Source organism: Sturnira hondurensis, unplaced genomic scaffold (assembly GCF_014824575.4).
Source record: "Sturnira hondurensis isolate 20B ecotype Veracruz unplaced genomic scaffold, ASM1482457v3 Scaffold0012488, whole genome shotgun sequence".
Taxonomy (NCBI): domain Eukaryota; kingdom Metazoa; phylum Chordata; class Mammalia; order Chiroptera; family Phyllostomidae; genus Sturnira; species Sturnira hondurensis.
The window spans coordinates 3557721-3581281 of record NW_028085119.1 but is presented as its reverse complement, the minus strand read 5'-3'; the positions used below and the strand labels follow the sequence as shown (position 1 = coordinate 3581281).

General features: G+C 40.3%; 1 protein-coding gene across 1 annotated transcript in view; it reads right to left on the bottom strand.

Annotated features, from left to right (window-relative positions):
- The window catches only part of TMEM236 (transmembrane protein 236), a 43160-nt gene extending 21878 nt beyond the window's left edge, over nucleotides 1-21282 (bottom strand). Inside the window, exon 1 of the mRNA XM_037060726.1 lies at nucleotides 21023-21282. Coding sequence (XP_036916621.1) covers nucleotides 21023-21279 — 257 coding nt within the window. The 5' untranslated portion in view covers nucleotides 21280-21282. The remainder of the gene's footprint in view (nucleotides 1-21022) is intronic.
- Between the last annotated feature and the right edge of the window lie 2279 nt (nucleotides 21283-23561).

The following is a 23561-nucleotide window of genomic DNA, read 5'->3' as shown; positions in this document are numbered from 1 at the left end:
TGCTATCATCTCTCATCTGCAGTATTTTCTAACAACTTTCCTGTTACTGCCTCTATTTTTACCTAGCAGCATTTTCTCCATGGAGTCAACAGGCATATTTTCAGAATTAAAACATATTATAACTCCCCTACACAAACATCTCCAAAGTTAATGTATGGGAAAAACACAGAGTTATTGTTTATTGAATACAGAGTTTCAGTTTGGCAAAATGAAAAAAGTTCTGTGGACAAATGGTGGTGCACTCAGCACAGTGATCAATCAGAATAAAATTGAACCCTATTACCCCAGCCTACATGCTCCACATGATGTAGTGCCCCTCATTTCTCCTCCTCTCATCCTCACTCAGAATGACCTACGTCGCTCACACCTACTTAACTCTGACCATACTGGCCTTCCGGTTATTTCACGATCCTACCAAGGTTGCCACACCTCCAAGCCATACCCTGTTTATGCCATTTGCCAGCAGCTCTCTACTCCGGGGTCTTCCATGTCTGGATTTTTGTTGTCATAAAAAATTTATGTATATGAACATATATGGCTAACTGAAATTCTGCTAATTATTTCTTTACTTGCTTGTTGTTTATTGTATCCCTCTTCGCCCATATCCAAGTTTAGTTTCTTGAAAGCATTGGCAGGAAAATCTCAGATATTCCACGCAGCAAGATTTTTACTGATACGTCCCCTAGAGCAAGGGACATAAAGGAAGGAATAAACAAATGGGATCTCATCAGAATTAAAAGCTTCTGCATGGCTAAGGAAAACAGTATCAAGATAAAAAGAGAAGCAACAGTTTGGGAAAACATATTTGCCAATGATACCTCAGACAAAGGTTTGATCTCCAAAATATACAAAGAACTCACTCGACTCCACTCTAAGAAGACAAGCAACCCAATTAAAAAATGGGCAAAGGACTTGAACAGACATTTCTCCAAGGAGGACATACAGAGGATCCAGAGACACATGAAGATGCTCAATATGGCTAGCTATCAGAGAGATGCAAATTAAAACCACAATGAGATACCACTTTACACTAGTCAGAATGGCTATCATAAACAAAGAAACAAACAACAAGTGCTGGAGAGGTTGTGGGGAAAAGGGGACCCTAGTTCACTGTTGGTGGGATTGCAGACTGGTACAACCACTATGGAAAACAGTATGGAACTTTCTAAGAAAACTAAAAATGGACATGCCTGTTGATCCAGCAATTCTACTATTAGGAGTATATCCTAAGAACCCTGAAACACCAATCCAAAAGAACCTATGCACCCCAATGTTCATAGCAGCACAATTTACAATAGCCAAGAGTTGGAAGCAACCTAGATGCCCATCAGTAAATGACTGGATCAGAAAGCTATGGTACATTTACACTATGGAATTCTATGCCGCAGAAAGGAAGAAGGAGCTCCTACCTTTTGCAACGTCATGGATGGAACTGGAGAGCATTATGCTGAGCAAAATAAGCCAGGCAGTGAAAGACAAATACCATATGATCTCACCTTTAACAGGAATCTAAACAACAAAACAAACAAGCAAGCAAAATATGACCAATGACACTCAAATATGGAATAGGCTGACAAGGTCCAGAGGGGAGAGGGGAGAGAATCACAGGGGAAAAGGGGAAGGACTCACATGTACAAGTATAAAGGACACGTGGACAATAACTAAGGTGGGGGCCGGAAATGGGAGGGAGGTGGGAAGCACTGAGGGGGCAGGGCTGGGAATATAAAACAGAAAACTGTACTTGAATAAGAATTAAATAAATAAATAATAATAAAAGTTTCTTGGAAGCAGGGGTTTTTTCTAATTGTTCAATACTTATTCTTCACCATCTAGAACAATGTTTTTCAACTTGTTTGTACAATATAATTTCTGGTACTCTGGCAAGTCCTATGGAGTCTTCTCAGAATAGAATTTTTAAATGTAGAAAATAAAATAGTACTTACAAAGCAGAGCAATTATCTTGAAAAAGTAACCTAAAACCTTAATTTTTTGATATATTAATAAATGTGTCTATCTGTGAATAGAGTGTCTTTGTATTTTCTCTGAAGTAAAAACTGTAATCACTAGTGGAAACTGTAATCACTTATAATTTCAGGGTAGTAAAGATCATAAACCTTATCCTGAAGTATCTGAATCACTTATAGTGGAGGCAAGATGGCAGAAGAGTAAAGTTACACTGGTCTCCTCCCAGGACCAAACTGGAATTACAACTAAAATACAGAGATATCAATCTGAATAACCAACTGAAGACTAGCTGAAGAGAATTATTACAACTAAGGATTCAGAAAACTCATATCAAGACTGGCAGGAAGGGCGGAAAGTAGAAAAAGTTTGGTGCCATCCCCAAGGGTAATGGATGAGATTCCAAGGGATATCTCAGCTGCAAAGGTTCCCCGTCAGGAAAGTGGGGGGTCTCATTCCCACACTGAGCTCCACAGCCAGGAACACCAGAGCCAGGAGGAGGCAGCCACACAAAATCTGGCTGTGAAAATCAGGGACGATTCCATCCAGCAGGCAGACTGGTGTTGCTAGATACACAGGTACACCCTTAAGGGGCCAATGCACAGAATCCCACCTGCAGCCACTCACACTAGGCTTCAGTGGAAGGAGAGCAGAGTGGACTCAGTGGACTGAGAGGACAGACTGGGACTTGTGGCTCTGGGGAGAGAGTAAAAGAGACAGCTGCCAGAATCTTGTGCTGAGTCCCACACCCATACCACAGATGCCATCTTTCTTGGGTGGAGCACTTTTCTCCTTATAGCATCAGCCTGGGCAAATGCAATAACCCCACCCTGCATACCTCATGCCTTGCTAAAAAGTTAGCTGCCTGGCTGAGGTATAGCGATCCAGGCAAACGCAGGGGTGCCAGTAACTAAGTTGTGTGGCTTCGGGGCCAGTGGCCTCACTTTTCCATGAAACTGACTCCCCCTTGAGGTAGATCCACTAGCCATACCCTCCTGATTCCTGGTTATCCTGCCTTGCTGAGCTCAGTCTCCCAGAAGAATCTGGGGCAGACTGAGTTGCATAGCTCTAGGACTGGGGCCATTTTTCCCTCACATGCCCAAACAATGCAAAGTCCTTCCTTCACATGGCTACAGTCTTGGTCTGTTTGCACCAGATAAACACTGCAGGCCTCACCATGATGATTCTCTGAGACCTAGTCTCAACACAAAGGTCTGTGGGCAACTGGTAAGGGGCAGCTAGACTAGGTATACCCTGGAAATTTTGCTGAAAGCCCTCAGACCTAGTACTGGCAGAGAGTTTGAACCTGTATCAATCTGGTTCCTGCCAAGTGACTCACTAAGAACCTACTTCATGCAATTCAAATACTACCAGAGGCTATTCAGTGATTGAGCCCAACAGGCAGCCAGTAGCTTGAGGCAGGCAGAGGTGGGTCTCGTTATGCCTTGGGCATTTTGCTGACCAACCCCTGGTGCGCAGCTTGGTCCTTGGTATGCAGCTTAGTATGCAGCTTGGTCTTCCCACTATATATCAAGGCCCAGCAGAAGCAGCCACAAACTGTGGATTTCTTGGTAGCTCCAAACAAGTTGCTCAAGGCCAGTCACAGGCAGCATCTAACACTGGTCAGCACCAGAGTCCCCCCCCCTCCAAGAGACCCTAGAACAAACAAAGTGGCCGGCTTCAGACAACATCAGAAAGATCCAATGAGCTTCAAAAGTGGCATATCCAGAGGGTTTTTGCAGGCACCACAACCTTCTCAGAGGAATTCTACTTCATATGGTCAGCACCTGCACAGCAGCTCATATACTGTAGTCAGGACTGATACTCAGCCAGCCAGCCAGAGGGTCAACCTCATGTACAAACAGGCCAATAGCAAACAACACTCATTTACAACAGAAAGCTGACATAAACCACGCAAGGAATATTCCTGGAGCGTCCAGCTCAGGTGATCAAGAAGATTGTGCCACTGGGTGCCACAAAACACCTACCACATAAGGACACCCTACCAAGGCTGAGAGATAGAGCAAATCTACCTCCTATGTAGAAGTAAACTCAAAGAGGCAGCCAAAATGGGGAGATAAAGAAAGAAGCCCCAAATTAAAGAATAGGAGAAATCTCCAGAAGAGATAAATGAAATGGAGGCAAGCACCTCACCTGGTATAGAGTTCAAAAATATGGTTTTAAGGATGCTCAAGAAATTCAGTGAGAATTTCAAGGAACTTAAACAGCATGAGAACTTCGACAGCATGAAGAAAGACATAGAGACCATAAAAAAAGAACCAGTCAGAAATAAATAATACAATACCTGAAATAAAGAACACACTAGAAGGAATAAACAGTAAGTTGGACAAAGCAGAGGATCAAATGAGAGACTTGGAAGACAAGGTAGCAGTAAACATTCAATGACACTAGCAAAAAGAAAAATGAATTTTTAAAAATGAGCATAGTTTAAAAGACCTTGGGGACAACATGAAGCATAATGACATCTGCATCATAGGTATACTAGAAGGTGAAAAGAGAGCAAAGGAATGAAATCCTATTTTAAGAAATAATGGCTATAAAAAACTTCTCTAACCTGGTGAAGGAAAAAGACACACAAGTTGAGGAAGTGCAGAGAATCCCCCAAAAGATGAACTCAAAGAGGCCCATAGTAAGACATGTCATAACTAAAATAACAAAGTTCAAAGACAAAGAAAGAATCTTAAAAGCACCAAGAAAAAGACAACTAGTTGCTTACAAGGGAGCTCCCATAAGATTTTGACAGCTGACTCTCAACAGAGACATTTTAAGTCAGAATGGATTAGCATAAAATATTCAGTGATGAAAAGCGAGGACCTACAATCAAGACTACTTACACAGCAAGGGTATAATTTAAAATTGAAGGAGAAATAAAGCTTCTCATACAAGAAAAAGCTAAAGGAGCTCATTACCACCAAACCAGTATTAAAGGGCAGGTTACAGAATCTTCTTTAAGAAGAATAATTTTTAAAAAAACAGAGGAACATAGTTATAAAGAATAAAATGGCAATAAATATGCACCTACTAATACTCTTTATAAATGTAAATGATTTAAATACCCAATCAGAAGACATAGGGTAGCTGAATAAATAAGAAAACAAGACCCACCTACAAGGTCTGTCCAGAAGGTATCCAGCCATGTAATATGAAAAATAGATACACTTATTAAAGAAGATACAAGATACAAGAAACATTGTACATAGGACAATGACACCTCAGTCCCCTTCAAAGTAGGCACCTTGAGACCTCACACAGTTCTCCCAGTCACCATCAGCTGCCCTGTCATGTTTTCTTGAATCTCATCAATGATCTGAAATCTCTGCCCTTTCAAAAGTGATTTTAGTTTTCAAAAAAGACAGAAGTCGCAGGGCACCAAATCTGGGCTGTAGCAAGGTGCCGAGTTACCTGGGTGATTTGATTTTTCACAGAAAAACTCTGCATGAGATGTGATGCATGGGCATTGTCATGAAAAAGCTACCAATCACTAGTTGTCCATAGCTGTAGCTTCCTGAATGATCCTAATAGTTTCCACAGAAGAATGTTAAAGCTTACTGCAAAATGTGATGCAGATTCATTTCTCTCCTTGTTCAGTCATTTTGAATGCTACAGACACACAGTACACATGCTCATTCAATGGCGTCTACCACTCCCACTGACTAGTACAGTGAAGTCATCACTGATCTCACATGCACATCCCAGTCCACTCCCCTTGGCTGCCAGGTTACATTTATGTCACATAAACCATTTTCATTATTATAACAATGGCTGGACATTTTCCAGAAAGACCTTGTATATGCTGTCCACAAGAGAGCCACCTCAAAACAAAATTGACACACAGACTAAAAGTAAAGGAATGGAAAGAGATATTTCATATGCTGTGGCCACGTGACTCAATTGGTTGGAGTGCCAGTCCATGTATCAAAAGGTTGCTCTTTCAATTCCCAGGCACATGCCTAGGTAAGGGGTTCATTCCCTGGTTGAGAAACATATGGGAATCAACCACTTAATGTTTCTCACATCCATGTTTCTCTCTCTCTCTCCCTTTCCCTCACTATAAAAATAAAGGGAAACACGTCCTCAGGTAAGAATTAAAGAGAACATACATTATGCAAACAGGAATGAAAGAAAAAGCAGAGGTATCAATACTAATACTTGACAAAAAGCAGAGGTATCAATACTAATACTTGACAAAATAGTTTAAAACAAAGGCTATAAAAAGAGACAAAGTAGGACACTATATAATGATAAAGGGAGCAATCCAACAGAGAATATAACCCTTGTAAACACACACGCACACATTAATGAGCACTTAAATATGTAGAGCAAATCTTGATGGTCATAAAGCAAGAGATTGACAGTAATACAGTCACATTAGGAGACTTTAGCAAACTTATTACATCAATGGATAAATCCTCAAGAAAGAAAATAGGCAAAAAAATGGTGGCTTTAAATAACACACTAGAGCAGAAGGATTTAATATCTGGATTTGTTATCTTCAGAGCATTTAACCCACAAAACAATGGAATATTCTTTTCTTTTCTTTTCAAGTGCACATGGAACATTTTCTAGGGTAGGCCGCATGTTAGGACACAAAACAAATTTCAATAAATTTAAGAAGACTGAAATCACATCAAGCATCTTCTCTGACAATAATGATATGAAGCAAAAAATCAATTGCAAGAAAAAACTGAAAAACACACAAAGATATGGAAGCTAAATAATGTTACTAAACAATGAATGGGTTAACAATTAGATTAAGGAAGAACTAAAGTTACCATGAAACAAATGAAAATGAGAACAAAACAACCTAAAATCTATGGTACACAACAAAAGTAGTCCTAAGAGAGAAACTCATAGCATTATGGCCTTCCTCAAGAAATATGAAAAATCTTAAATATACAATCTATCATTATACTTAAAGGTACTAGATAAAGAAAAATAAAGCCAAAAGTGAGTAAAAGAAAGGAAATAGTAAAGATCAGAGTAGAAATTAGAGTCTAAAAAAATACAAAAGATCAATGAAACTGAGAACTTGTTCTTTGAAAAGATAAAAAGTGACAAACCTTTAACCAGACTCATAAATAAAAAATAGAGAGCACCCAAATAAATAAAATAAGAAATTAAAGAGGAGAAGTAACAACTGACACCAAAGAAATACAAAGGATTATAAGGAGATATGAATAACTATATGCCAACAAATCAGACGATCTGAACAACACTGACAAAATGTTTATACACCATCTAAACAAAATAAAGGATAAAATTATACGATCATATCAATAGACACAGCAAAAGCATTTGATAAAATCCTAGCAACCATTTATGATAAAAACTCTTCACAAAGTGGGCATAGAGGGAATATACCTCAATGTAATAAAGGCCGTATATGACAAACACACAGTCAACATCATACTCAATAGGCAAAAACTGAAAGTGTTTCTCCTAAGATCAGAAACAATATAAGGATGTCTGCTCTCACCACTCTTATTCAACACAGTACTAGAATTACTAGCTACAGTAATCAGACAAGAAAAAGAAATAAAACATATCCAAATTGCAGAGGAAGAAGTAAAACTGTCTTTATTTGTAGATGGCATGATACTGTATACAGAGAACCCTAAAGATTCCACAAAAAGTCTGCTAGATGTGATCAATGACTTTAGTAAAGTAACAGGATACAAATTAATATCCAGAAAACAGTTGTAATTTTATGTGCACAATAATGAACTATCAGAAAGAGAAACTAAGAAAAAAATCCCATTTGCAATTGCATCCAAAAATAAAATAAAATAAAATACCTAGGAATAAATTTAACCACAGAGGTAAAAAGACTTATACTTTTACCTCTGGAAAATTATAAGACACTGAAGAAAGAAATTGAAGAAGATACAAATAAGTGGAAGTGTATACTATGTTAATGAATAGAAAGAATTAACATAATTAAAATGTCCATAGACCCAAAGCAATCTATAGTTTCAACACAATTCCTATCAAGACACATTGGCATATTTCAGAAAATGAAAATATTCCAAAAATTTAAATGGAACCACAAAAGACCCCCAAAAGCCACAGAAATCTTGAGAAACAACAAAGTTGGAGAAATCTTGTCACCTGATATCAGATTATACCTCAAGGCCATAGTACTCGAAACAGTATGGTAATGGTATAAAAACAGACATGTAGATCAATAAAACATAATAGCCTAGAAATAAACCCATGTCATCATGATTAATTAATATTTGACAAAGGAAGCCAAGACATACAAAGGGGAAAAACAGTCTTCAATAAATGGTGTTGGGAAAATTGGACAAATATGCACAAAAAAATGAAACTAGACTACCTTCTTACACAGTACACAAGAATAAACTCAAAATAGATTAAATATTTAAATGTTAGCATCAACACCATAAAACTCCTTAGAAGAAACCATAGGCAGTAAAGTCTCAGATATTTCTCTTCACAATATTTTTTCTGCTATAGTTCTATAGGCTAAGGAAACAAAGTAAAAATAATCAAATAGAAGTACAACAAACTGAAAAGACAACTCATTGAATGGGAGAGTATATTCATCAATGAAACCTGGTAAGGGGTTAACATTCAAAATTTATAAAGAACTTATATAATTCAACACCAACCCCCTGAAAAAATGAGCCAAAGACCTGCACAGACACTTCTTCACAGAGAACATACAGATGGCCAATAGAAATATGAATGGATGTTTAATGTAACTAGTCATCAGAGAAATGCCAATAAACCACAAGGAGATATCATTTCACACCTGTCAGAATGGCTACCATCAATAAATCAACAAACAAGTATTGAATGAGGATGTGGAAAAAAGGGAATCCTCATGTACTATTGGTGGGAATGCAGACTGGTGCAGCCATTCTGAAAAATAGTAAGAAATTTTCTCAAAAAATTAAAAATGGAACTGCCTTATGATCCAGCAATTCTGCTTCTGGGAAAAATGCAAAGAAATTCAAAACACTACTTTGAAAGGATATATACACCCCTATGCTCATTGCAGCCTTATTTACAATAGCCAAGCTATGGAAGCAGCCCGAGTGCCCATCAATAGAGTAGTGGATAAAAAAGCAGTGGTACATTTACACAGTGAAATACTTCTCGGTCGTAAAAAGAAGAAAATCTTACCATTTGTGATAGCATGGATGGATCTGGAGAGCATTTATGCTAAGCAAAATAAGCCATTCAGAGAAAGACAAATACCACACAATTTCACTTATATGTGAAATCTAATTAAGAAAATAAACTCACAAACAAAATAGAAACACACTCATAGATACAGAGAACAGACTGACAGCTGTCTGAGGGGACAGGGGTTGGGGGGTTGAGTGAAAAAGGTGAGTGATTAAACAAAACAAAACTCATAGACACAGACAACAGTGATTACCAGAGGGTGTGGGGGGGAGAGGTAGAATGGGGTAAAGTAGGGATAAAGGGTGATAGAAGGAGATTTGACTTGGGGTGGTGAACACACAATAGAATATACAGATGATGTGTTGTAGAATTGTACACTTGAAATATATATGATCTTATGAACTAATGCCTCCCCTCAATATATTCAACTTTTAAAATCTATAACAATCATATCCTAATATGAAATGATCTAAGGAATATGAATAGATCTATTTAATAAAATTATAGGTCATGCTAATACCTCTGTAGTTTTATCAACATTCAAACGACAAGAAGTCTGAAACACCAATCCAAAAGAACCTGTACACCCCAATGTTCATAGCAGCACAATTTACAATAGCCAAGAGTTGGAAGCAACCTAGATGCCCATCAGTAAATGAATGGATACAAAAACTATGGTACATTTACACAATGGAATTCTATGCAGCAGAAAGAAAGAAGGAGCTACTACCCTTTGCAACAGCATGGATGGAACTGGAAAGCATTATGCTGAGTGAAATAAGCCAGGTGGTGAAAGACAAATACCATATGATATCACCGTTAACAGGAAGCTAAACAACAAAAGAAACAAGCAAGCAAAATATAACCAAAGACACTGAAATACAGAACAGGCGGACAATGACCAGAGAGGAGACGGGAGGGAATTTCAGGGGAAAGGGGGAAGGATTCACAGCAACAAGTATAAAGGACACATGGACAAAAACTAACGGGGGTGGAAATGGGAGGGAGGTGGGGAGCACTGGGGGGGTGGGCTGGGATAGGAATAAAAGACAGAAAACAGTGCTTGAACAATAATTAAATTTAAAAATTTTTTAAATGATAAGAAGTGCTAGCTTTCAATGTGAGATTAGTGAAAATAAAAATGTAACTTGTTTCTTAGCCAAGTTCAAGAACATCATGATGCTAGAGAATATCTGGCACATAGTAGAAACTCAATAAACTAAACACTAACTGAACAAGTAGAATAATTAATAAATAAATATCAATCCAAGTCTTTATTGTATTTAACTAGAAATAATGATAACATATTTGGAAAGTTTGACTTACTGCTAATATGTTTATAATTTATTAATAAATGTTATGAGTTGAATTACATCCCCTGAAAAATGTTGGAAATCCCAACCCTTAGTACCTCTGATTGTAACCTTATTAGGAAACAGCATTTTTAAAGAGATAGGTTAAAATGAAGTAATTAGGGTGGGCCTTAATTCAACATGACTGGTATCCTTATGGAAAGGGGAAATTTAGAGAAAGATATGCACAGAGAGAAGGCTGTGAGAAGAAACACAGGAAGACGCCACGTAATAATAAAGTCAGCGATCAATCAGAGTGATGCATCTACAAGCCAAAGACTGTTAAAGAGGGCCGACAAAAGAACAGAATCTAGGAGAAAGGTCTGGAACTGGAACGGATTCTCCTTCACAGCCCACAGATGGAACCAACTCTTCCAACACCTTGATCTCAGGCTTCCAACCTCAGCCTTCCAGAACCAGGGAACAATACATTTCTGTTGCTTAAGCCACCCAGTGAAAAGTACTTTGTTGGCAGATGCAGGAAACAAATGCCATCTGCTTTAGGGAATTGGGGTACTTCTGTGGCAAATACCTAAAAGGTGGAAGTAGCTTTGGAACTAGATAATGGATAGAGTCTGGAAGAGTGGGAAGATGCATGCTAGAAAAAGTTAGATTGCCTAGAAAAGACCGTTAGTGGAGATTCTGGTGAGAGTTTGAAAGGAAAAAAGAGGGCTGCAGAGAAAACCTCTCTCCCCCTAAAGAATACGTATATTGTCAAGAACAGGTACTGGAAGCATGAATGTTAAAGGTGCTTCTGGTGAGGCAGCATATGGGAATGAACACCATGCTACTGGTAACTGGGGGAAAAGGGATCCTTTTAATAAGTGGGCAGAGACATTGGCTGAATTGTGTTATGTGGGGTAGAATGTACAACTTGTAAGCAATGAATCCAGGTCTTTAGCTGAGGATATTTCTAAGCAAAGCATTAAAGGTACTGTCTGGTTTCTGCTTGCTGATTATAGTAAAATGCACAAAAAAAGAGGTAAATTGAAGAAGAAATTATTCAATAAAAATGAGCCAGAACTTGAAGATTTGGAAAATTTTTAGCCTATCAATATTAGAAAAAATGAGAGAGCATGTTCTGGAGAGAACACTAAGGGGGTGGCTTGTGGATCCAATTAACTACTTTACAGAAACACCCACAGATTTCACCGAAGGGGGCCAGAGATGGGACAAAATGAAGGAAGGCTCAGACCTCTGGGATACAATAGGCAGGAAATGCACTGACGGAGCCACTGGGATGTAAATGTCTTATGTTTCAAGAAAAAGGAAGAATGACCTATGGTGTTACAGAGGCCCTGGATTTGCCAGGACCACCATCAAAGGGGTCCAGATGTTCCCTCCTCAAATCTAAAAGGCAAGGTTACAGCCCATGGCCAAGGGGGTAAAACCCCACCCTGATGAGCCCAGAATATAGAGCATACAATTTCAGAGCAGCCTTAAAATGTAATGAAATTTGCCCTGCCGGCATTCAGACTTGCTTGGAACCCGTGACTCCCTCCGTCCTTCGCACTTGTCCCTTGTGGAGGAATGGGAACGTCCCACCTGTGCCAGTCCCACACTGTGTCTGAGAAGCAAGTCACTTGTTGCCTGGCTGCACGACTTTATAGACAGAAAGGAATTTTTGCCCCAGAAAGAATCATACCGAGTCTCACCCATAACTGAGTAGAGTATTTTAGATGATGCATTTTAGAACTCTGAGTTCATGATGTTTTACATGGAATTTTGTACTTAGACTTGATGCTGGAATGATTAAAGCATTTGAAGATGCTGAGATGGAGTGAATGCTATTTTGCACATGGGAAGAATGTTCAGGGACAAGGGGCAGGGGCACAAAAGGCAGGCTGTTATCCGTTGAATTGTCTCAAAAAAAAAACCATATTGAAGTCCCAACCCAAAGTACTTCAGAATGTGACTATATTTGGAAATAGGCTCATTCCAGAGGTAACAAGTTAAAAGGAGGCCATTATAGTGGGCCCTTATCCAACATGACTGGTGTCTTTACAAAAGGAAAGATTTGGAAGTAGACATGCCCAAAAGAAGACTATGCGATGAGACACAGGGAGAGGGACGTGTGAAGATGAAAGCAGAGATCAAACAGGCAATACATCTGCAAGCCAAGGAGTGCCAGTGAGGGCCAGCAAAGCGGCAGAAGCAAGAGGAGAAGCCTGGAACTGATTCTCTGTCACAGCCCTCAGCAGGAACCAACTTCAACGACACTTTGACCTCAGACTTCCAGCCTCCAGAACCGGGAGACAATGAGTTTCTGACGTTTAAGCCACCAAGTTTGTGGTACTTCATAAAAGCGATCTTAAGAAACACATCCAACAAGTTATAGCATTTATGTTAGAAATATCACAGACACTTCTTTGAAGGCGTACTCAAGCTGAAACTAAAGCAAGACTGAAACCACAGGACAGATTGGCTGAAGAGAAGGACCTGTGTGCTCTTGGTGTAACGTTCAGATGAAAGGCTGAGTTAGGGCGATACCAGTAGAGCTCTGGGCGCATCTGTAGTAGCCTGTCAGGAAGAAGGACTCTCCCATGAGCAGGCCTGTGAAGAAAGATCTGAGCTCAGCCAGGGTGAGTTAAACGTTCCTGTTTCTGCAGCAAGAATTCTTGTCCTGAGACTCCTCACACAAGAAGCATGGTGGGTGAAGAGGTCAGGTAACTTGGAAAACCTCTTCCTGCTCAGAAACTCACACAGGTTCTTTTACTTAAACTGTTAAGACCAAGATTCCTCCCAGTCTTTCAAGGCTTCCAACATAAAACAATAGCACTCTGTCCCTACAGTCATTTCAGGGAGCTCCTGCTCTGTGCCAAGATCTACAGAAGAGCATCTCACAGGCTTTACTCAAACCCCACAACCACTCTCTGTATGGGGCATCATCCTTATTTTACGTATGAACAAAGTAATGATGAAGTCTTAGTTAATTTGCCGAAGATCCCATAGCTGGGTGAAAGATGAGTTCTAATCCAGGTATTTCTGACTCCAAAACTCACATTCCTATGCACTCTGCAATCTGTCCAGGCAATTTCTCCCTATTTCTTCCTTTCTCAGCACATTGATCTTCTCCCACCTCTTAAACAAGTCATGCTTATTCCTATACCAGATCATCATTCAAATTCATCATCCACTCTGGAGTGTCTTCCTGCTCCTAGCTTGACTCAAATCCAGGTTTCCTTTTGAGAATTTCTCTTACTACTCAAAAGTACAACGCTCTCTTAATAAGCCACCCACGTCTATTGAATACCTGCTGAGTGAAGGGCATTGTGTGGTGGGGCTGATGGAGTGAGATGGAGGGTAGGAAACGTAAATTAGAAAGAGCACCTTCACCCTGGCTGGGTGGCTCAGTTGGTTAGAGCATTGTGCCATACACCAAAAGGTTACAGGTTCAATGCTCAGTTGGGGCACATACCAGAGATAACCAATTGATGTTTCTCACATCAATCACATCTCTGTCCCTCTCAAATAAATAAATATATCCTTGGGTAAATATTTTAAAAAATAGAGCATCTTGCCCTGGCTGGCATAGCTCAGTGGATTGAGCGCGGGCCTGCGAACCACAGGATCGCGGTTCGATTCCCAGTCAGGGCACATGCCTGGGTTGCAGGCCAGTTCCCAGCAGGGGACTCACGAGAGGCAACCATACATTGATACTTCTCTCCTTCTCTCCTTCCCTTCCCCTCTAAAGATAAATAAATAAAATCTTAAAAAAAAATAGAGCATCTTCCACACTATTGGTACAAAGTTTTGATGACTCTCTTCTCTGGGCTCATCAAAGACTTGTGGCAACCACATACAATTTAGTGATTTAGTGTATATTGTTTTACATTACTTTCCAATATTTTCATGTGTAACTGTGCAGTCTCCACAGCAGACTATAAGTTCCCCAAGGAAGGGGACAATACCTAATGTATATTCAAGTATTCCCCAACAGTAGCTTGGGAATGAAGCATCTTTGTAGGGTGGTAGTTCAGAAAATAAAGTCAGAGAATGGACAGTCTTGAATGCCAGGCAGTCAGTGGCTACTCAGTAAATGTTTATAAAAGAGGGACTCAGTGAATGAGAAATGGGAACTGGAAGGAAGTTCAAACAGGTAAATTCACAGCTATTCTAACAAACCCTGAGGTGGACTAATGGATCACTGTTAACCTGGAGGATTTCCAGTAAAACTGTGCCATTAAATACATTACTAGTAATTCTGGGAGGTGAGGAAGATATACATGTTTATCTCACCTGTAGGGGACACAAAATTAAGTAGGACAGCAAGCATTTTGAATGATATTATCAGGATTCAGAAGATTGCAATTAATTAAAATATGACTAAATCAATATAATGATATTGAATAGAGGTAAGAGTATATTATTGAATTCAGGTTTAATGAATAGTTCGAGTATTTATCCATTGACCTATTCATGTAAACTGTGTGTGTCCAACACTCTGTTTTAAGGATACAAAGACTCATAAGACACACTCTGGCTTTAAGGCACTTACAGGTTATAGGAGTTTCTGAGACACAAGATGAGGAAACTGTGCAGGGAAAGCAAGTTTTTCAAGGAATTAATTTAGTCAATCACACCCTCAGCTATGAAAAAAGTGATACAGCTACCATTGAAGTCAATACATTTCATCAAGAGCTGAAGTCATTAGCTGCATCATTAGGACATCAGGGCATTATGAAGTCACATCCACACACTAGCAGGACAGCCAGCATCCCAAGGAGAGCTCCAAAAGGGAAAAGTCCAGAAATCACAGGACAAGAATAGTTGATGACACCTGGACTCTGGGGAAGAGAAGACTTCACAGACTGTGATGAGATGTAGTTGGGCTAGCAGATTGGTAGGCTATTTCAAATATTTGAAAAGCTTTAATATACATACAGTGAGCTCAGAGAAGTCATCCCCAGACACACAATTTTGGGAACCATCATCATGCAAGTGTGGTTTTTATTATCAGAGCCAACAAAAGTGCTTGAAAACCAGTGAAAAGATCTAATTAGGGGGCAGTGGGTAGTACTGCTGGCCATGGCCAAATTCACTGGCAAATAGAGGGCAGAGGACCTGCAGTCTACAAAGAAGATGGGGAGGAAGTCATGTGGTAGATTTTATTTCAAAATAGGGAAATAAGACTATGCTCACAGAGACAAAATACAGTGAATTCCCTTTTAAAATCAGAGGGAGACTGTCTGTATTGTGAGAAATCAAGTAGCAGAAAAACTAAGGTGTCACCCAGACTTAGGATTCTGTGGTATGTATATTGTCAACACTGAACTATACAAGTAAGGAAACAGTAGATTTTTCAGGGGTGGAAGTGACATGCAGAAAACATTTTTCAAGAAGATTATTACTCTGTGAACAAAGGCTGCAAAGGAAATCGGAGCAGAGAGAAGCAAAGGACAAGGACAACTGCTGATTGGAGGTTGTCCAAGCCCCAGCATTAATACAATGCACTTTGTGCTTCCTTGAACAAAACAACCAGGACAGTGATCTGACCATGGATTGGAACCTAAGGAAATTTGGGAAACCATGCCTGGAAATGAAGGCCTAACTGGGGTGAGGAAAACAATCCTGGAGAACCACGAGCTGAAGTAAGAAAGATTAAAGAGGAAGAATTAATGGAATCTGGTGATTTATTGTGTATGCTGGGGGAGAAATGCAAAAGTAAATATACTCTTGCTGATTTACTGGATATGGGAGGGAGGCAAGGAAGAGAAAGCCTTTGGCCAGGTATCCCACAATTACTTCTACTGAATATTTAAGAGGATGACAGACCCACTGCAAGAAGTGGTAGTGATCCGGGAAGAAGTAACTGTTAAGCACCAGTGTTGATTTAGTTCATGATAATTGCTGATGACATTCTCAGAGCGTGAGAAGAGAGCGAGCTCTATTTCCTTGAGGTTAGCCAGTCTGCCCAGCAGTGCCCAGAGATTACTGGTGCTGTGCACATCACCTGTGTGAGCTGCTGTGGAACAGCAAGGTGCTCTGGAGACCAGGCTCCACAGACAGGCACCCTGGGGTCAGTAGTGGCTCCAGGGCTTACTGGCTCCGTGGTCTTTTCATCTCTCTGCCCTAATTTCCTCATTTGGCAAATGGTCGCTATACGTGTTCTTACATAATAAGGTTATAGAATTAATTAAAATAACATAGGCCATGTGTTTACAACTATGCTTGGTACACAGTAACTGTTCAAAACATATTCTTATTTTACTATGACTACAACTACTATTACCACTACTATTACTACACACTACCTGAAACAAATCAACAGCAAAATCTCATCCAATATGTTAAGGACCTCAGCAAGGTTAAATATAGTCTAAAGTGCGAAATCTTTCAAACTAGGCCCTGCTCAGGATTTATGACATGCCTTTGCCTGAAGTAAATAAGTAAGTAAGTAAGACTTGAGAGAATTCCTGAAACATAACCGTGGGTCCCAAGGCAGTCTAGGAATCCCACTGAGCCCTCCAGCACTATCCTGCCTCGAGGGACCCTCTCCCCACAGGTCTGCTGCAGCTTCTGGCTAGCCTCACTCAATGGTTTCACACATTTACTATTATTATAGGAAAGGATTTCTTGGTTAATGGGATATACAATTTAGTCTGTATATAAGTAGCTTTTCTTCATTCCTTTCATATGCCTAGTCTGTTATGAATTATGACAGGCATCCCTGACAAGGAACAGTCATTCTAAAAGAATGAGGAAGTGTTGGACAAGAATAAAGGAAAGAGAACCAGGTTAAAGTTCAGACCATGCTGTGTATCTTCAGCTTTCTGACATCGTTTCCTCCCTCATAAAACTGGAATTACATCTCCTTGGGCCACCTCGCAACACTGGCATACAGATGAAGTGAAAAAAATGAAATCTAAAAGCACTGCAGATATGAAGAATACCTTAGAACAGACATCCCCAACATCCCTCCCCCACCTACCATGAGAAACTAGGGCACACAGCAGGAGGTGAACTTGAATATAATGCACTTGAATCATCCTGAAACCATCCCTCCCACCGCCCTACCTCACACCCATTCAAGGAAAAATTGTCTTCCACAAAACCAGTGCCTGGTGTCAAAAACATCAGGACTGCTGCCTTAGAAGATATTCATTATATCACTCTACTGGCTCAATAATTCTCAAAGAAAAAAAAAAGTGTAAGATTCTCCAAACATGAAGAGCATTACTTAAATAGCATAGAATTTTCTTCCATTTAACCAGTTTTATCATCACGTCTACCACTTCTCAGAGTCATTCTGAGGATTCAACAAGACCATGTTTTAAATGGAAACACTAAATTCAACCTGGGGTAGTAACATTAACATCCATTTAGTGCCAGGCACTATTCTTAGAACTTCATGTGCATAATCTTACTCAGTTTCTCAAAACAACATTCCAGTGAAGAAACTAGGTTGTCCTTTCTTGCTCATGAGAAAAGTAAAATTCCAAGAATGTCAATACCTCACACAAGGCATCACGGTCTTTGTCAAAGCTGGGACTTCATCTCAGGACTGCACCTCGAAGCTGTGCTGCCGGGCACACCCTTCGCAAGCTCCTGACTCACTCTCCTCTGGAACCAGCCTCACTCTTGAGGCCGACATGGACCGACAGGGAGGTTCTCAAAGAGGCCCATCAACAATATAACTGTGAATGCTAAGGACCTATGGAATTTCACAGAAACAACTATTTATTCTTCAAAACTAATTCATACTTCTAATACCTACTTCCTACAGTAGCAATTACTTTTGCACTATCTTCAGCTAGCAATTAGGATACATGGCACACTCTGTATTACCACGTATATTAAAATATCCAAATGCACTTTGGGGAGCCACATATAATGTCCAAATATAAATCTTTGGGGGAAATGCATCCTAATACACTAACAAGGTTGAATTATTCTTGAAACACACTTGGCATTCAAAGTCAGAAAAAATAAGGAAGTTGCACACGATAGAGGAAATAGCACGGAACAGACTGATCTGGACTCACAAATCCCGGTTCTACCACTTACGGAGTTTATCACCTGACAGAGTTAATCATTTCTTTGAGTTTCTATTTCTTTGCCTATAAAATGAGAACACTAGCACATAACTAACTCACTGGGTTGTCATAAAGTTCAAATGCAGTAGTACAGAATGCATGAAACTCCTAGAATAGTGCTTAGTAAGCCATTCTCTTCTGTGCCCGGAAGAGATAATAACATGATAGCACTCATGCCATGAGACCATGAAAAAATAGTTTCACTGAAATTATAGATAACCTGTCTTATATCTAAAACTATTTAGAACACTTATGGCCAGCCACATCCAAAAGTAGAAAGGAAAAACCAAAGAGTATTTCACAAAAGAAATTACTGAAATATAATTGTTGTGACAGCCCAATGTACCTTAATACAAGAAGACTGCCTAAACCAGATGTACAAAAGGAAGCATGTGGCCTGGCTGGTGTAGCTCAGCGGATTGAGTGTGGGCTTGTGAACCAAAGGACTGCCATTTTTATTCCCAGTCAGGGTACATGCCTGGGTTGCAGGCCATGTCCCCAGTAGAGGGGTGCACAAGAGGCAACCATAAATTGACGTTTCTCTAAAAAGAAAGGAAACATGTGCACTGGGGAGTAGAAGAGAAACTTACTTTCCTCAAACTTACTCTCCTCCTTATTCTCAATTGTCCCAAGAGCCTGGAACATTCAAAGAGGCAGGTTAGGGTGGTGGTCAGGAATACCAATTATGGATACCAATGATGGAGTCAGAGGGTCCTGAGTCCAAAGCCTGGCCCTTTCTCTCAGTAGTTAACTGACTGGGAAAGTTGTATAACCATCTAATCATCACTTTCCTCTCCCAAGTAATAATAACAAACTTATCAAAATACCCCCTTGCATGAGGTGGTAGAGAATGAAATGAAATCCATAAATCTCTCAGCACATAAATGAGCAGTAAAGAAACAATTATAGCTTGATGATGATGATGATACATGACATGGAAAGATTTGCTGTCTGAATGATATTAAGGACCTAGAGTCCTAGGAATTTGAGCCTGTGTGTGTGCATGTGCGTGTGTGTGTGAGAGAGAGAGAGAGAGAGAGAGAGAGAGAGAAGCTGCTTCCTGGGCTGCCATGGCCAGTTTCCCACAGTTTGGTCCTGTGGTCATTTGAACCTCCTACCATTCCCTCAAAGCTCCCTGGCTTGGCCAGGAGACTTAGATGGCCAAAGCAACTCTCAGGGAGTGTAGGAATGGAGGCCCCAGCTCAGCTCCAAACCCAGCCCTTAGATACTCTTCCACAGGGGTGTCAGACTCATTTTCACCAGGGGCCACATCAGCCTTGAGGTTGCCTTCAAATGGCAGAAATCATTTTAGGACTGTATAAATGTAATTACTCCTTAACTGTTAAGGAGCTGAAATTACACTCAGCCCTTTGAAGGCATGCATGAGGCTGATGTGGCCCCCATTGTGGCTTTGGGTCAAGGTGTGGAAGACCCCTAAACCCCACCAATAAAAGCAGTGCCAACCAAATGTTTTATTTCCTGCCAACCAAATGTCTTATTTCCCCAAACCCCTCAGGGGCTCTGCCCACAGAGAACTGAAGTTCCCCGGGAAAGCGTGATTCTGGAGGCCACATGGGTATCAGCGCCCTAAGAGCACTTCCTGAACCCCACACTTCAGCCCTCCCTCTGCACCCCCCCAACAGTGTTCCTAGCTATATCTGTAGTCATTTTTATATTTCCACCCTTGATTATGTTAAAATTTACAGTTCCTTGCTTCTCAAATGCATTCTATGCTGTTCAACTTTTAAATAAAAGATCAGAATGAAAGAACATTTAAGCTATCAAAGAATACATAGAAATCCCAGATGAGTGAGAATCAGATCTGAAGACCTAAAAAGAAAAATATATTGGTATCTGAGATTTTTTGTTCTTAATACCTTTGCATGGTTTGATATAATCATTATCTAAACTGTCAGTTAAATCAATATTAAATCTTAATTTATTTAAAATATTTTGTATAATTATTGAAGTACTTCCCCCCACAAGGGTAACAGAATTTATCAACATAGTAAAGTATTATTTTTCTAAATCTAATTAAAGGACATAGTTGCCTAAAAAATCAGTTGGTTAATGGCCAAAGGATGCCCAAGACCTGCAAGACATGTAACAAAGCATTTAAAAATAGACACTACTTAAGTTTTACATAAAAGGAAAATTCTATATTATCATCTATGATTGTGGTTTCTTTAAATTTTATGCAGTAAAATGTACAAAGGAATTGGGCCCAACATTTACTTCTCAGAGTATCATGGACTTCTGCTAGCTCCTGTTTTTTAAACACTTGTAATTGATTATTTTCAGTCAGTAAAAAAATGACCCTACAAAAATATGAAAGATACCATAATATCAATACATTTATAGAAACAGTGGTTGTTATTTCTCCTTAATCTTACACTATACACATTTCCACTCTGTTAACACCCTTATACATAGTACATGAGAAAATGTCTTTGAAAGCATCTCAGGGATTCTCTGCTAAAGGATTCTTTTACTCACCATCCTTTAATTTTTTTGGTAAGACGATGTTTCTTGTGTAAGAGAACTTTTATGGGCACCCAAATCAACAGACTCACTGAAGCCACATAGGCAACTGAGCAGGAGACGATCAGCCAATAGTGAGTTTTGTCTGCTCCATTCCTTGTCATCTGATAGGCAGCCGCAAACTGTTCCATAATCACAAGCGTGGGAATGGAGAAAGCAGCAAACTCAAGAATCTCAAATACCAGGAGCTTGATTAGACGTCCGGAAGCCATTCCGAGGAAATGCAACTGCGGAGACCAGGCGCTCCCTCTCGATGCCGGTCAGCAGCGTATGGACACGGATACCGAACTAGGATCAAGTTCCTTGTACTCAGATCACTAACAAATGACATTTTTATTCTTTTATTGACCCTCATACAGTTTAATGGCCTTCCAACTTAACAACCGAGGTCTCTTAAAGAAGCAGAGCAGTTGTGGAAGTGATCGCCTAATGTGTTTGCACATCATTATTGGTGGTCAAATAAACTTCAGAACATGCTTTGACGTGTTGCTGGAAAAAGGACTTTTAGTGTAGATTTTATTGCTAATGTGAGCACCAAAAAATGTTTATGAAAATTTAACACTTGTTAAATAGAATCATTGCAAGAACATAATTTTAAAGTTAAAGGGAAATCTAATCCCCTATTTTTCGCATCTAAGCAAATTCAGGCCAAGCAAAATATCCAAAATCTGAGTCTTCATCTTGGCAGGCAACCCCTCACTTTCTTCAGTGTGCGGGAGAAAGGAGTTTGCCAACATTCTTCCTGGCACTTGAGTTGTTTATTTGTTCTTACACTTGAATTGCTACATAGCACAGACTAACATTTTTATTTTGCTCATCAGGAAACTAACACGGTGATATTAGAAACCTGTTATCAGGATTAATACTAAATTAAGAGCAATCTACATCGAGCCCCACGGCTTATCAAATACTTAAAACACCACAATTGTTTCCACGAATATCCTTCCTCGGCACCTGTGATGAGCACTTTGCCAGGTGTCGGGGTGTGAGGAGGAACGGGTGAGGACAGAAGGTTCCTGCCATGAAACTGCTCACAGCTCACAGGAGGAAAAAAGCCTACGAGCAACAAGAAATAACTGAGGTCAGAATTATAGTGTCAACACTATGGTAACACAGAAGAGAACTTCCTCTTTGGTCTGTGGGAAGGGGAGGGAATGATAAGCACCAGGATTATGGACGGCAGCTGTCGAGATGTCAGTGACAGTTCAGGCAGTAAAAAGAAGCAAGGGCGCTGGAACAGGTCACAGAGTCCAGTGTGCCACGTGGCACCAGGGGAAGGTGATGTCAGAAAGGGTCGCTGGGGCCGGAATGTAAAAGTCCCTGGCGACTGTGGTGGGGGCGGGGAGAGAGGGAAGGGGAAGGAGGGTATAGGGGATGAACGGTGCTGAAAGGAGACTTGACTTTGGATGGTGAACACAGCACAATACACAGATGATGTGTTCTAGAACGGTGCCCCTGAAACCTCCATGATTTTATTAAGCAGTGTCACCTCAATAAACTCAATAAAATAAATAAATAAAAGTAATGATTGATTGGTTAAGACTTACTAATTCCATTGAATTAATTTTTCCTGGCTGTTTTGTAGTTCCTTTGTTCCTCTCTTGCTATCTTTCTTTATAAATAAGTAATTTTCTGTAATGGAAAAAAAAGGATGTAAATGTCCCATGCAGGATTTGGGGTGTGTATGTGTATGCAACTTGCTCTGAACAGAAGAGTCACTTAATCGTCTGGAAAAGGGGGTGAGCACAGGTGTGGAGGAAGGACAGGAGCAACATTAAAAGCAAGCAGGAGCAAGGGAGGAGCCCGGACGGGAGATGAGAGCCTGTCCACAACAAACGGAGCAGAAGGATGAGAGCTCTGCCCCCGTGTGCTTGCTGTGCAGTGGCTTCCCCTGTGCCTGCTGTCGCGCTGGGGCAAGCCAGTATTTCTGTAGGCTCCTCTCTCACAAGGCCCTCTGCAGAAGGAACTCTGCACTGTCTGGCTCTCCAGGTGAACCCAGGATTCTGGTGCGGGCTCTGAGGGTAATTAGCCAGCCAGTTCTTCAAGCCATCTATCGTAGTTTTTTCACTTTAAGTTCCAATTCACTGAAGTTTAGCAGAAGTCCTCTCACATGAAAGAAGAGTCTTGGAAAAACAGTGATAAGAATATGGATGAATAGAACAGAAAGGCCTCTGAGCAGCGGTTCCATGGCCAAGTATTTCTAATATCATGTAATGATATCAATTCTCTATATGAGGGGTTTCCAGCCCCTGGACCATGGACTGCTTCTGGTCCATGGCCATTAGGAACCAGGCAGCACAGCAGGAGGTGAGCAGTGGGAGAGCTAGCGAAGCTTCATGTGTTTACGGCCACTCCCTATCACCGAGCTCTGGCTCCTGTCGGTTCAGCGGCAGCATCAGATTCTCATGGGAGCACGAACCCTACTGGGAACTGCACACATGGGGGGTCTAGGTTGCCCGATTCCCATGAGGATCTAGTGCCTGATGATCCGAGG